This window comes from Sinocyclocheilus rhinocerous, unplaced genomic scaffold (genome assembly GCF_001515625.1).
Source record: "Sinocyclocheilus rhinocerous isolate Xijiao unplaced genomic scaffold, SAMN03320098_v1.1 scaffold935, whole genome shotgun sequence".
Taxonomy (NCBI): Eukaryota; Metazoa; Chordata; class Actinopteri; order Cypriniformes; family Cyprinidae; genus Sinocyclocheilus; species Sinocyclocheilus rhinocerous.
The window spans coordinates 37,287-50,509 of record NW_015659710.1 but is presented as its reverse complement, the minus strand read 5'-3'; the positions used below and the strand labels follow the sequence as shown (position 1 = coordinate 50,509).

General features: G+C 34.1%; 1 protein-coding gene across 3 annotated transcripts in view; it reads right to left on the bottom strand.

The window, feature by feature from the left end:
- Positions 1-13,223, bottom strand: part of LOC107724144 (discoidin domain-containing receptor 2-like) — a 35,001-nt gene that overhangs the window by 8,634 nt on the left and 13,144 nt on the right. For all 3 annotated transcript variants that reach the window (XM_016532948.1, XM_016532950.1, XM_016532949.1), the window contains exons 2-8: positions 9,733-9,840; positions 5,559-5,661; positions 4,853-5,084; positions 3,397-3,544; positions 2,481-2,583; positions 731-914; positions 277-517 (exon numbers count right to left, since the gene is read on the bottom strand). In XM_016532948.1, coding sequence (XP_016388434.1) covers positions 277-517; positions 731-914; positions 2,481-2,583; positions 3,397-3,544; positions 4,853-5,084; positions 5,559-5,661; positions 9,733-9,840 — 1,119 coding nt within the window. The remainder of the gene's footprint in view (positions 1-276; positions 518-730; positions 915-2,480; positions 2,584-3,396; positions 3,545-4,852; positions 5,085-5,558; positions 5,662-9,732; positions 9,841-13,223) is intronic.

The following is a 13,223-nucleotide window of genomic DNA, read 5'->3' as shown; positions in this document are numbered from 1 at the left end:
ATAGTGATGTAGGTATGTGGGGGCGTGTTAGAACGAGCCGTTTTAGGTAGGCGTGGACAAGTCAACTTTTATAAAGAATATCTCTTTGGATTTGAGACTTTAGTCTTTGCAACTTTACAGATCTTCTTTATGCACCAAGAGCTTGTAACACTCCAAAGAGAAAGGAAAAATTGAAATCGCATAATATGACCCCTTTAAAACAGCCATTATACGATGACTGTGCCATTATGAAACAATTTGGACAGCGTCGTTGTCTTTGCATGGACATTTACTAACCTGACTGGAAGGTGATTTCACTAAACATCATCCAGATGTCAGAAAAGTAGTACTGGCACTTAATAGCACTGGCCATGTGATTGTAGAGTGAGACAGTGACGAAGCGGGCACTGGGGTTGACATCATCCATCACGGGGCTGAATGATATGGGTGTAGCTTCCCAGTCCAACTCCGAGCGAAAGTAACACACCACCTTCTGAAAGGTCTTCACTCTTCGGGAGAACATGTTGTTGCAGTGCACCTGAATCAATTTGGATTCAAAGGGAGAGAGAATACAAAGCATTATGATGGGTGTAAATAAAGGAGAGTTGGGTCATATAATCCTTTAAGTCACCCAACAATTTGCAAACACTTAATCATGTAGTTCCAGCAATTAGACTGCACTTTTAACAACACACCCTATGAATTTTATATGACTGAAGAAAAGAGAATCATCAGTGTAGGACATTTCTACCTTCATGGTGGTGAAGTTGCGGGTGCGGTCAAACTCAAACATGATCTCAACATAACCGTTGAGAAAGCTCTCATTGGTCCAGCCGACATAGTCATAACCAGGCCATACATTGTAGACGTGACTGTGTGTGAAATCATCGAGGCCACACATGCCATCCGTCAGCTGTCCAAGTCCTTCTGTCATACTACAGGGGAAAATAAAGCCAGAATACATATTTTTGCATATATACAAAAGTTCAAAGATTTTTGGGTCAGTAAGATATTTCTTTTTAAGAAATTAATACTTTTATTCAGCAAGGATGCATTAATTGGTCAAATGTGACAATAAATGATTCACATTTGATCAATTTACAAACAAAAAATCTATTTTTAATAAATTCTGTTCTTTATATTCATCAAAGAATCTTGGGAAACAATGTATCACCGTTTCCACAAAAATATTAAGCAGCACAAATGTTTTCAAAATTGATGATAATAAGAATTATTTAAAAAAATAAATAAATAAAAAATCATACTCGCAATTCTTGAGCACCAAATCAGCACATCTGAATGATTTCGGAAGGATCATGTGATACTGAAAGCAAATGGCTGCTGAAAATACAGCTTTTTCATCACAGAAATAAATTACATTTTACAATATATTAAAGCAGAGAAAAGTTATTTTCAAATGAAATAATATTTCACAATTTACTGTTTTTACAGCATTTTTAATAAATAAATGCAGCCTTGGTGATCATAAAAATCCTATTTCAAAGACATTAAAAAATCTTACCGACCACAAACTTGTAAATGGTAGTGTATGTGTGCTTTATATACGTGTTGTTACTTTTTGTTGTATAAACACTATATATACACAACAATATATGTGTATATATATATATATATATATATATACACACACGCTCACATATACATATATATATATATATATATATAGTTTTTTTTTAATCAAGTCTCTCACATGTATTTAATACCCTGACTACTTAAATTTTGTGTTCTGTTTATACCATATCGCCACTAGATGGAGCCATTTAAACATTTATCTTTTTTCCCCAGCAATGACACAGGTTTCTCTTGTGATAGTTTAATGACTATGAATGTGTGGATTTTTACTTTGCGGTTTTCTGGCAGCTCTGTCAAGAAAGCAAACACTATATACACACGCTCACATATACATATATATATATATATATATATAGTTTTTTTTTAATCAAGTCTCTCACATGTATTTAATACCCTGACTACTTAAATTTTGTGTTGTGTGTTCACAAAACACACAACACAATTCATAGTTCACAAACTATGAATGTGTGGATTTTTACTTTGCGGTTTTCTGCCAGCTCTGTCAAGAAGGTAAACACGCTTTGCACTGTGTCATGGAAGGTATTGTTCAGGAAGCAATGAGTCAAGTTCGCCTGTGAACATTGTGAAACCACTGTGACTCTCTCTGGTCTTGGCGCCTGTCGTCATAGCAACAAGGCAATAACAGACTGTTAGCTTGTCTTCATTGTAACTGATCTGGGATCAATTTTTTCACGTGCCAGGTTGAAACCATTCTGATTCTGAATCAGTAGTCAGTGGAGATATATTGACATTTAGTCGTAGATTTAACATTGTACAACATATTTTGTAGATGTGAAATAAGACTTATTTTATGTCAAAGTTAAACTGCTACACACTCAGACTTAGATTGGTGTAACGTTATTGGTGTATCCTGTAACTTCCTCATTCATTCTCAAGCTTGTACTGACCTGTAACTCATGGCTCCATCATACACTGAATCATTGAGATAAATATGCTGTCCATTGAGAGTCATCTGCTGGCCAAGTGGAGAATTATATGAAACCAAGCCATCTAGAAACAGACACAGGAGAACACCATCAAATCTTCTTTTTTTTTTATTGTCAGGTGTCCTCAAATGGAAATGTTAGAGGAGGTTCTGACATAATGCTGATTCATCCCACTGAAGAACATTAAAGTTGTCATTACAAAATGATAAAAATCTCATCTGCATTTACAATTTCCATAACAGCATATAACATATCACTGCAATATTTTTCTAATGTCACAGAGAGAGAGAGTTTGCAAGGGTTGTGAAGACTGTGTCCTCCTCAGTATCATATAATTCAATGTAGTAAATACAATGAAAATGTTAGTTTACAATAATTTATATGCGAAGATAAAGATAATTGATTTACATTCTGATAATTGGTCACTAAAGGTCCAACTACTATGATCTGATCCGATATGTAAATATTATATCAGATAGTCAAAATGATCAGCGTTTATCAGCAGTCCATTTCAGATGCTAATAGGACAACAAATGTATCTCATGCAACGTTTAGATGAACAATTTATACCATGTGACAGATTTTTGAGCGGTGTCACAAAGACCTCATGAAATGCAAAATGTAAAATTTACAGTTGTTCTCTTCTGGGAAAATAGACAAAAAAACAAAAAAACCTAATGACTCATGTTGCACAACCCAAACTTCTGGTTTCTTTAGAAAATACATTAACATAGAACTGAAAATAGTGTCAAGTGATTTCATTGGCAGTGTCCTTAAAGGGATAGTTTACCCAAAAATGAACACCAAAGAAGACAAAACAAGAATGATTTGAAGCATTTAACTCCACTTTATTTAGTTCATTAGTTGTCAGACTTACCTAGCCACTCACAGCCGTACAGTTCCACACGCATACAAACGTTCATGGAGTGATCGATGACGGGCATGAAGCGGACGAAACGTGCAATGATGGGTGGCTCCAAATCCTTCAGCACAATGTCATAGGCATTCCTGTTTCCTTCAATCACCTTCACAACAGAAAAAAAACCTTGCATTTAGATTTTCAATACACATTGCAAAATGTATGTGGACACCTAAACAACTCACATGTGCTTGTTGAACTGTTAACATTTCATCAAAATCATGCGCATTAACAGGGAGTTGGTCCTCTCTAACAGTTGCACTTCTGGGAAAGCTTTGCTGGGATTTGCTCTCTTTCAGACACAAAAGGGTCACTGAGGTCAGTTGGTGTTCCAATTAATCCCAGAAATGTTTGATTTAGTAAATCACTTCTTTCTGGACTTCGCTGTGTACAGAGGCACTCATGCTGGAACAGGAAAGTTATGTCCCATGCTAAAAAGGTTTGTCTACAGAGATTGTATGTGTGTATGCTTGATTTTATGCACCTGTTAGTAATGGATGTAGGTGAAATAGTCAAACACAGGAATGGGTGTCCACATACTTTTGACCACGTAGCGCATGACTGCTGCATCACATTCACTACTGACATATTTTAGCTATATCACATTCAAATTTGACTGAGTTTTTTATATTTCGAGTTTTTATATTGTGTTCTTAAGACCAATTTGCAACCATTCAGCTTGCAAAACAAATTTGTATAAATAATATTATAAATATAATAATCATAAAAATGACTATTAATAAGACATTCATAACATGAATATAATAATATATAACGACTGTTTTCTATTTTAATATAACTTAAAATGTAATTTATTTAGTCTTCAGTGTCACATGATCCTTCAAAAATCATTCTAATATTCTGCTTTGGTGCACAAGAAAAATGTCAATGTTATTAAAAAAAGTGCCACTGATTAATATTTTTTGTGGATTTTTTTTTTTGATAAATAAAAAGTTCACAAGAACAGTATTTATTTGAAATATTAACAATCACAATCTTTTGTAACATTAAGGAATTACTGTCATGATCAACTGAATGCATCCTTGCTAAATAAAAGTATGAATTTTTATACATTTCTACTAATAATATAATATAATATAATATAATATATAATATAAATGTGTTTTTAATGTGCCAAAAAAACAAAACAACAATAATTAATTAATTAATTAAACTAAACATTTCAATTATTATTATTATTATAAAAATAATTACACGAGTCAATTAAAAAAAATACATTATTGTTAAACCAGTCAAAAAGGTAATCGGTTAGTCGGTGAATCTCTTTATTCTTCTTGTGTCTCCTTAGATAAAAAGAAGTAATTAATATTAATATATAATCAGTTGATGATGTGCATGCAGCAAGATGTTGGGTTTTCTATGATAGCACAGAGGCCAGTGTTGCAGCGTGTACCTCTTTGCCCTGCCTGTTGCGCCAGGAGATCCAGCGGCTGCCATCACGGCTGTATTTGATCTTGTATGTCTGGGCAAACTCATTCCCAATGCCCCCCGCGTGACGTCCCTGAGTGCCCACCAGAGTGATGAAGTGCAGAGAACGAAGATCTACCTGCAGGAACTCGTTCATATTCTCAGGTTCTCCTGCTATCTCAGGACACCACGCACCATCTCCTTCCTCACAGTCCAGCCTAAGACAAAGAAAATTCAGAAGAGAATAAAATTTTTTGTCTACTGATTTTTTCTTTTCTTTTCCAGAAACACATTTCATCAGCTGAACAATCGGAATGTTATTAAACATCAGTACAATCAATTTAACATACCGTACTTCTATCCCTCAGAGCCTCGTTTTCTGTCAAAAATTAAATATGGCACTACCCTGACTAAGGTCTATAAATTAGTCTAAAATAGTTCATTTTGGTGAAGTGGAATGTGTTAGGAACACTTAGAATCAGTGAAAATGCAGAAGTAATATATGGAAGAAGCATAATTACATCATTTTAATGAGGCCACCCATATTTCCCCAGATGTGGATTGATCCCACCACGTTAACCTGCACTACAGCTCATGGAATATACTGTGTGTGTGTGTGTGTGTGTGTGTGTGCTCATACCTGCCATATTTTGCTGCTGTGGAGTCAGACCACTGTGTGTGTGTGCTCATCCCTGCCATATTTTGCTGCTGTGGAGTCAGACCACTGACTGGAAGCTGAAATATCTTCATCTATGATCTGGCCTCTGGACATTCCTAACGGGGACCGACACACACCTGTAAAAAAAAAAAAAGTAGTGCTTTTATGACTTTTTTTGCATATATATAAATCTAAGCAACTTATAAACATGCAGGCAATATTTAATATTCACACACAATTTTCATATAGCATTTTCATTCCTACTTCCTACGTATTTCAGTGGCTTCCCCTTATTTGACTGAATAAACAATAGATATGATAGTTACTAAAAATGTAAACACTTTTAAGCACTTTTATGAATAACATTTCATATTACAGATTGATTCATAACTCCATGCGAGAAATACACAACACAGAAATGCAAAATGTTTGGTTGACGTATAAGATCATTTATATGAGATAAATATTGCTTTTTATATTTCATCATTATAAACTGTAAAAAGTATATAGTCATAAATATTTGTCTTTGTGTTATTTTAATGGAAAACAGCACATAAAACATGTCAACATGGTTTCTATTACTTTTTTCCACATTTTACTTCTTGAATTAAATATTTAGAATCTACAGTACTTGGCAACAGTGGCTGGTTGGTTGAAAAAAAAAAAGATTTTAAGTCAGAAGGCAGACAAGAATAAATTAAGTAGATTTTTTTAAACATGAAAAAATGGAGTGATTTATAGTTAGATTTGGCCTGTGAGAGGAAATAGGTTTTGAAGAACTCTTGGGTAAACAAGAATGTAGGGCTTTAGACCACTGTGCCACCAGCTGATGACTGGCACAATTTATCCATTTGATTGAACAGTATATTTTAGAATCAGTATTTCATATTTTGATTGCAATATCACATAATACTGCCAGAGCAAGTGAGGATATTTATATAAACTCTCTTAATCTCTTGTAATATCTCTTTTTCTTTGAGTGTCTGTGTGAAGATCCGGACATGTAAAAAAAAAAGTGTACAAGGACACTCCTATTCCAAGCGGCCCCTCCATTTCAACAAAATAGCCTTTGTGATCCTGCCAGCAATAGCATGGATAGTGGTGAAGGACTTTTTGTCTCTCTTTTCATTTTTTTTCTGTCTCTCCTCCAAATGTTTGCTTAAAAGTCAAGATGGGGGAAACCTCAGAGGCTTGGTTTTGGCAATGACAAGCTGATATAATCCAAAACGAGCTGAATCCCCCAACAAAAAGCTCTTCCAGATGTAACAGAACGGCATCCTCCTCCCCCATCACTCACTCTCTCTCTCTGGCTGTTTCCTTAACACACATATATACTCATGCTTAAATATAGACACATATTTATAAAAGCTAAGTCTGGGCGATATATATCGAATACTCACAATTAGTGCTGTCAAACGATTAATCGCGATTAATCGCATCCAAAATAAAAGTTTTTGTTTACATAATATATGTGTGTGTACTGTGTATATTTACTATGTATATATAAATACAAACACATGCATGTATATATTTAAGTAAATATGTTATGTGTATATATTAAATATATTTATATATAATATAAAATATAATAATATAAATGTATATACATTTAAATATTTTCAAAATATATACTATATGTGACTGTGTGTGTATTTATATACTCCTGCTACATTCAATAATAAACTCAAAGCAAGGTCACATCCTCACACAGAGCTCACATGCAGTTCAGTGAGGTTTGAGTGATGGACTCTATCCCATTACATTTCACCACTCCTTTAGCATGGTGTTCTTTCCTTTCTAACCGCCAGCCTGTGAAAAAGAAAGTCTAAACTGAAGATTTTTTAAGTGTCTGTGATGAGAAGTAATAATATTCAGCAGCAATTATGGCATACCATGATATATTGCTAAGGAAATGTTTCAAAGCACTGTAGTGTATTGATCCAAACTGTAAAGCACAGCACAGCATAGCAAAGAAAAAATCAACACGCAGATTGTAGTGAATATTGAGCTTGTTGAGACAATTATTTCCACCATATAATTTTAAATCTGTATTTTCAGAATGAAGTGCACAGGAACCCTTCATGAATGAATCTCATGAATGAATGAATGAATCTCATGAAACTTGTAATTTCTCAAGAACATGTTATGTATGTTAAAGTCCCCATGAAATCAAAATTGACGTTTTTTGGCTTTTTGTATGAATATGTTAGCCTTTAGGTTATCTATAAGCTAGTATGCTCCAAAAATGTGCGTATATACAATATATAAGCATTCAAAACGTATAGTCTCTCACTTCCGATATAGATCAACGATTTTGATGACATCACTCTGCACTTTAGCTTCTCATAAAACTTTCTGTCCAATCAAATGCTCTCTAGAATCTGAAGCGCCCCGCCCCCTACACTATAAACAGACACTGAAGTGCAAAAAAAATTGCATAAAAAATGATATAATTACTTAAAAAATAATAAATTAAGGACTGTGAAATTTGTTTTTTCAGTTGTGACTATGTCCTATTAAATCTGTATTTTGATATGAAGTGTACAGGAACCTTCTGAAAATTGAACCTAATGAAAAGTGTAATTTCTCAAGAACGTGTGTGGTAAAAAAAAAAAAAAGTTAATATTGTAAAATGTTGTAAAAAATGTTTTTTCTCGATGATTCCTCTTACTACTATTATGTCTTATGTATAAATGCCTATACACAATTTACTTAAATTATTTAAATATTATGCTGTTTTAACATTATGAGAATTTTTTTTTTACTTAATTGTCATGAAAATAATGTCACAAATCAAAAACGTAATGGTCCTAATAATGAATTTTCCTTTTCCGAAATGTAATTTCTTCTTTCTTTTGTTTTTGGGGTAAAAATGCTTGGCAGGATTCCTTCACCCACTTTTCTCAGATACTTTCAGACCGGAAAGTAACAATCCAGAACATTGAGGCAGCAACAGAACAGCTGAGTATAATTCTGTTATGTTTGCTTGTACCACAAGCCATCCAAAAACTTTTAAACAATTCAGACTCCCTTCACATAAACCACACAGAGGGATTTTTAACAAAGCATTTTACATATTCCATGTTTACTTTGAAACAGGCCAAACACTACTTTGTAGTTCGACAATTAAACAGTCTGGATTGACTGGTGTATCCTCCTCTCCGATACATTAAAGCACAATATGGCTATAAAAGAAACCATTAAAGAACATTATGCATTCCTTGTCATATTATATTGGCATGCTTCTGAACCTTAAACTGCACTACAAATACAAATGTAAAAAATGTTTTAAAACTCAATGCATTATCAGTTAAGCCTTTAATGTCAGCCTATACAGTCTTAATTTTTAAAATATGGCAGAGGAAACTGACACATGATCGGTGGAAGGAAGCAATGTCACCTTGGGTAATCTAATTCATCTGCTTCATAAAGAAACACAGCCCAATACAATATAGTACAAGAGCACAGTGTGGTTTTCATCCTGGGGGATCCCAGAAGAAACTGCCTCTAGCCATGGTGGTATTAGCTGCTTTCCAGACTTATGCTTTAGTCTCTACTCTACGGCTGCTCACCGTGAGCTGGCTTCTGGTTTCCTTGTAAAATATAACTGAACCTCACATTGACATCACACTTTCCTCCCCACAAACCACCCATGCTAGAGAGAGAAAGCTAAAGTTGAAAGACACAGATAAAAGAGAAGAAGCCATGAGAACCAGAATGGAATCTGGGCATCTTCCAGACCTTATTCAGACCTCAAACGTAGATTGATCACAACTACAAGGCTGCCAGTTTCAAAGCTAATAAAAAAAAAACAATGCAACTTGCAGCACTCTGACCTTTAGAAAAACTTAAATTCATGGACAATAAAATCGGAGATTGTGACCACATTGCCACAACAACTTATTTCCATAGTGATTTGTCTCATAAATTTTGAAACACAGTTTTTGAGCAAATTTATGTCACCAGTGTCCATACCACTGTAGCTGTTCAGTTAGTATAATATTGTAGACTAGTAGTTAAAGATTGGGCTCAAGTTCCTACAAAGTCTAAAATCCACCGTTATTGTGCTGTTGAGTAAGCTATTAAACCCTAGGCTGCAGTTGCTTCGGATAAAATGATCAGCTTAATGATTAAATTTAGTACATTTAGTTACAGTTTGAGTAATTTAATCTCATTTTTATACAGTGAAAAAATAGATATATATCTACCTGGATTTACTTGAGACTTGACAGCTCCCGATAGGTAAAGGAGGATAAGGAGCGGAAAGAGCATCTTCCAAAGCTGCTTCATCTCAGGCGGAGACGGGACGTTCATTCCTGGAGAATGAGACACATGGTTAAAAAAAACGTATGACTTCATTTCACCACAGACATCCAGGAACTGCTCTAACATGATTTCTCCTTAATAAAATTTAAAGAGGAATCAAACTGTACCCTAACAATCCTTGAGCAAGTTTCAGCCCAGGTTTAAATGGAGAGTTCACCTTCATGTCAGTATTTATTGTCAGTATTCATCATGTCAGTATGGCATTTTAAACTGTCAAAGATATTTTGAAAAATCTCAGTGTTAGTTTTTTTTTCACCCATACAATGGCAGCCAGTGGGGCACAGTGATGTTTTGTACTCCATTAACTTTCACTGTATGGAGGGAAACATTCTTCAAAATATCTTCTTTTGTGTTCCACACAAAGAAGAAAATAATTCAAGTTTGGAATGAAAAGAAAGCGCTTTTGCTCATGCTGCCTAAATAACATCTACCACCCACACCTTAAAAATGAGTGTCTGAAAAGCTAATAATCTCATATACATTTCATATTCTGCACATCTGTTAGCTTGAGAACTGTCTTCATCCTTTTAGTTTTTATTCTCCAATTATGAAAAGGCACTGAGCCATGACACAAATTTAATGGGAAAACAGGTTGTTGTTATTTTGAGGCGATGGTTTTAATTTGGTCAGTAAAGATGCAATAATTGCCTGCAGAGCATAATGGAATTTCCATATTCATTATACTGACGTGAGAACAGCAACAACTATGGGAAAACTTCATAAGGCATTGTGGCTAGGAGAGAAAAACTTTACAAAGAGTTCAAAGAGAAAATACATGCTCTCTGTGTTTACTTCAACTACTGACCATCAACAGAGCCTTTTATGAAAGTCTGCTTTGTACATACAATTTTGAGCAAACACAGACACACAATAAAACTAGCCAGCACTTTTTAACATTCATAGATAGAATTATGCAGATGTCTTAGTTTAAAGTATGCTATAAAAAGGTTAGAAAAAAATGGAACACTGCAAAAAGTTTAAATGTACTATTTTTTAATTGCAACTTCATTATTACAAATCCATTTAAATACCTGACATACAAGTTTCTATAATAATTATATTAAAGTATATTTTAGGTTACCCTAAATGCTTCCCAGTACATTCTACAGTAAATTTTAACCATATTTCATATGACCAAAGAAGTAATTATGAAATTACGGTAACACTTCATTTTAAGGACCAATTCTCTCTATTAACAGCTGCTTATTGGCATGCATATTACTAACATACTGGCCCTTTATTAGTACTTAGAAAGCTCATATTAATGCCTTATCCTGCATGACCATATTTTAGATCCCTTAATCCTACCCCATACCAACAACTTTCTTACTATCTATTGATATGCAGCAAATTAGCAGTTTATTGAGGGAAAACTCTTAATTAACAGTGAATATGTGTTCCCTATTCTAAAGTGTAACTGAAATTACATATAAAGATGTACTTAAGTCCTACTTAAGATGGCCAAAAATGCAAAGTGCATTTACTATAAATTTAATCTACAGTATAACACGTTCATTCAATTGGAATATAATGTCTGGAAACATTATATTCACAAAAAATTATGCTAAAGTGCAATTCCTTTTCACAGGTGACCTTCTAATAGTTCATATTTACATATTTTATATTCATAGACAATATGAAGTAGCTTAAATATAGCTCAAAATCCTTTTCAATTCAATTCAAGTTTATTTGTATAGCACTTTTCACAATACAAATAGTTGCAAAGCAGTTTCTACATTATATTTAGGAGTGACTTATCAGTGGTTAAGTTGATGTCCATATCATGCAGTTTGTTAAAGACATGTAATCAAACAGATGGTGAACACTATTAACAGCAATGATTATATGTTGTGATCAAACTTATAGCAAGGTTTGGTAGTTTTGTATGTTGTTTCAGGGCATCACCTGAGGTCTTGTCTTCTACCATTACTAGCTTCTTTCTGTAAGAGTAGCTTTCAGCTTAGTTTAGTTAATTCCTCTCTAGAGTAGTTAGTAATTTAGTTAACTACACAGTCTTGCCCAACACTATACAGTATATGTTTGCAATGTGTGAATATATCTTATATAGGCTGTATGTGGATTTTGTTCCACTGGCAAAGTTTTAAGAATGTGTCATTTTCATTTTAACTGGAACATCAGGAAAAGATACTGTTATGTAAAATTTAAAAAAAACACAGCAACAGTGAGAACTATTAAAAAGTATATTGATTTAACGGTAAAACACAAAAGAATGTGAATGCTTTTTTTTTTACACTTTTATGATTTCTTTCGTAAATCTCTCAGACAGCAACTCATCACCATATACAGTATGTGTGACATTCTTAGCATTAAACAAAAACCTGAATGATAGCAGTTGATTAAATGTCGCAAATATTTGAATGTAACCATCACTTCCTTGAATACCTTTTTTTTTTTGTGACCGCCAGAGGAAAACAAGAGCCCTTATGTATTTTTAATAATATTTTAATGAAATGCACAATTGCAATGCATTGGCCGAGCCTTCATGTCTGCATTTGTCTACTTGCATAGAGTATGTTTCTAGTATGTTTTCATAAAAATAAAAAAAATAAAATAAAAACTGACCAGGGGATGTGGAGTGTCTGACTGTGGGTCAGACGTTACCTCAGAGAGTGTTAGTGCCAATACGGATGACCAGTTCAGTCAAAATATCACTCCCACCTTTACTGACCATAATATGAAATAGTACTGGCTTACTTCATTATTATTACACAACATGTATGTTTTCAAGAACCAGTGAACAACAGAATTGCTTATGACACATAATTAAGAGTCTGTAATGTCAGGATATATTGTACAAAACTCAATATTACATGTAAATTTCATTCAGTAAACTATACTTAGTCTTATAAAGACAGATGCTGCAGACTAAAACTAAATTTGCTTTAATTATAATGGAGAAAATGATACGTACATGCTGGATTGTAAACAAGCGCAGGATTACTCACTGCTTTTGACTGTGCATGACTGTCCTGGCTCCTTGAAAATGTCTCAACACATGATTCATGATGAGTTATGTAACATAAAAAAATTAAAGGAATAATTGATTCAAAAATATCATCATATTGTTACGGGGCGAACGAGACATGAGACTTGCGGATCCATTTGCAAAGCTTTAATAGGAGACAGAGACGTGGTCATAAAACAGGCATGGGTCAGACAATGGCAAACAGGTATACTGAGGGCAAGACAGAAGAGTAATCCAAAACGGGCGCGGTCGATAAGCGGCTAACAATATCCAGAGGGCTTGACATGAGGGGGTTATCCAATAACACGAGCTAGAATCCAGGCGAGGTGCAAACACAGTCCGAAACAGCAGGCAAAGGGTTAACTCCAAAACAGGCTATAAACTTCA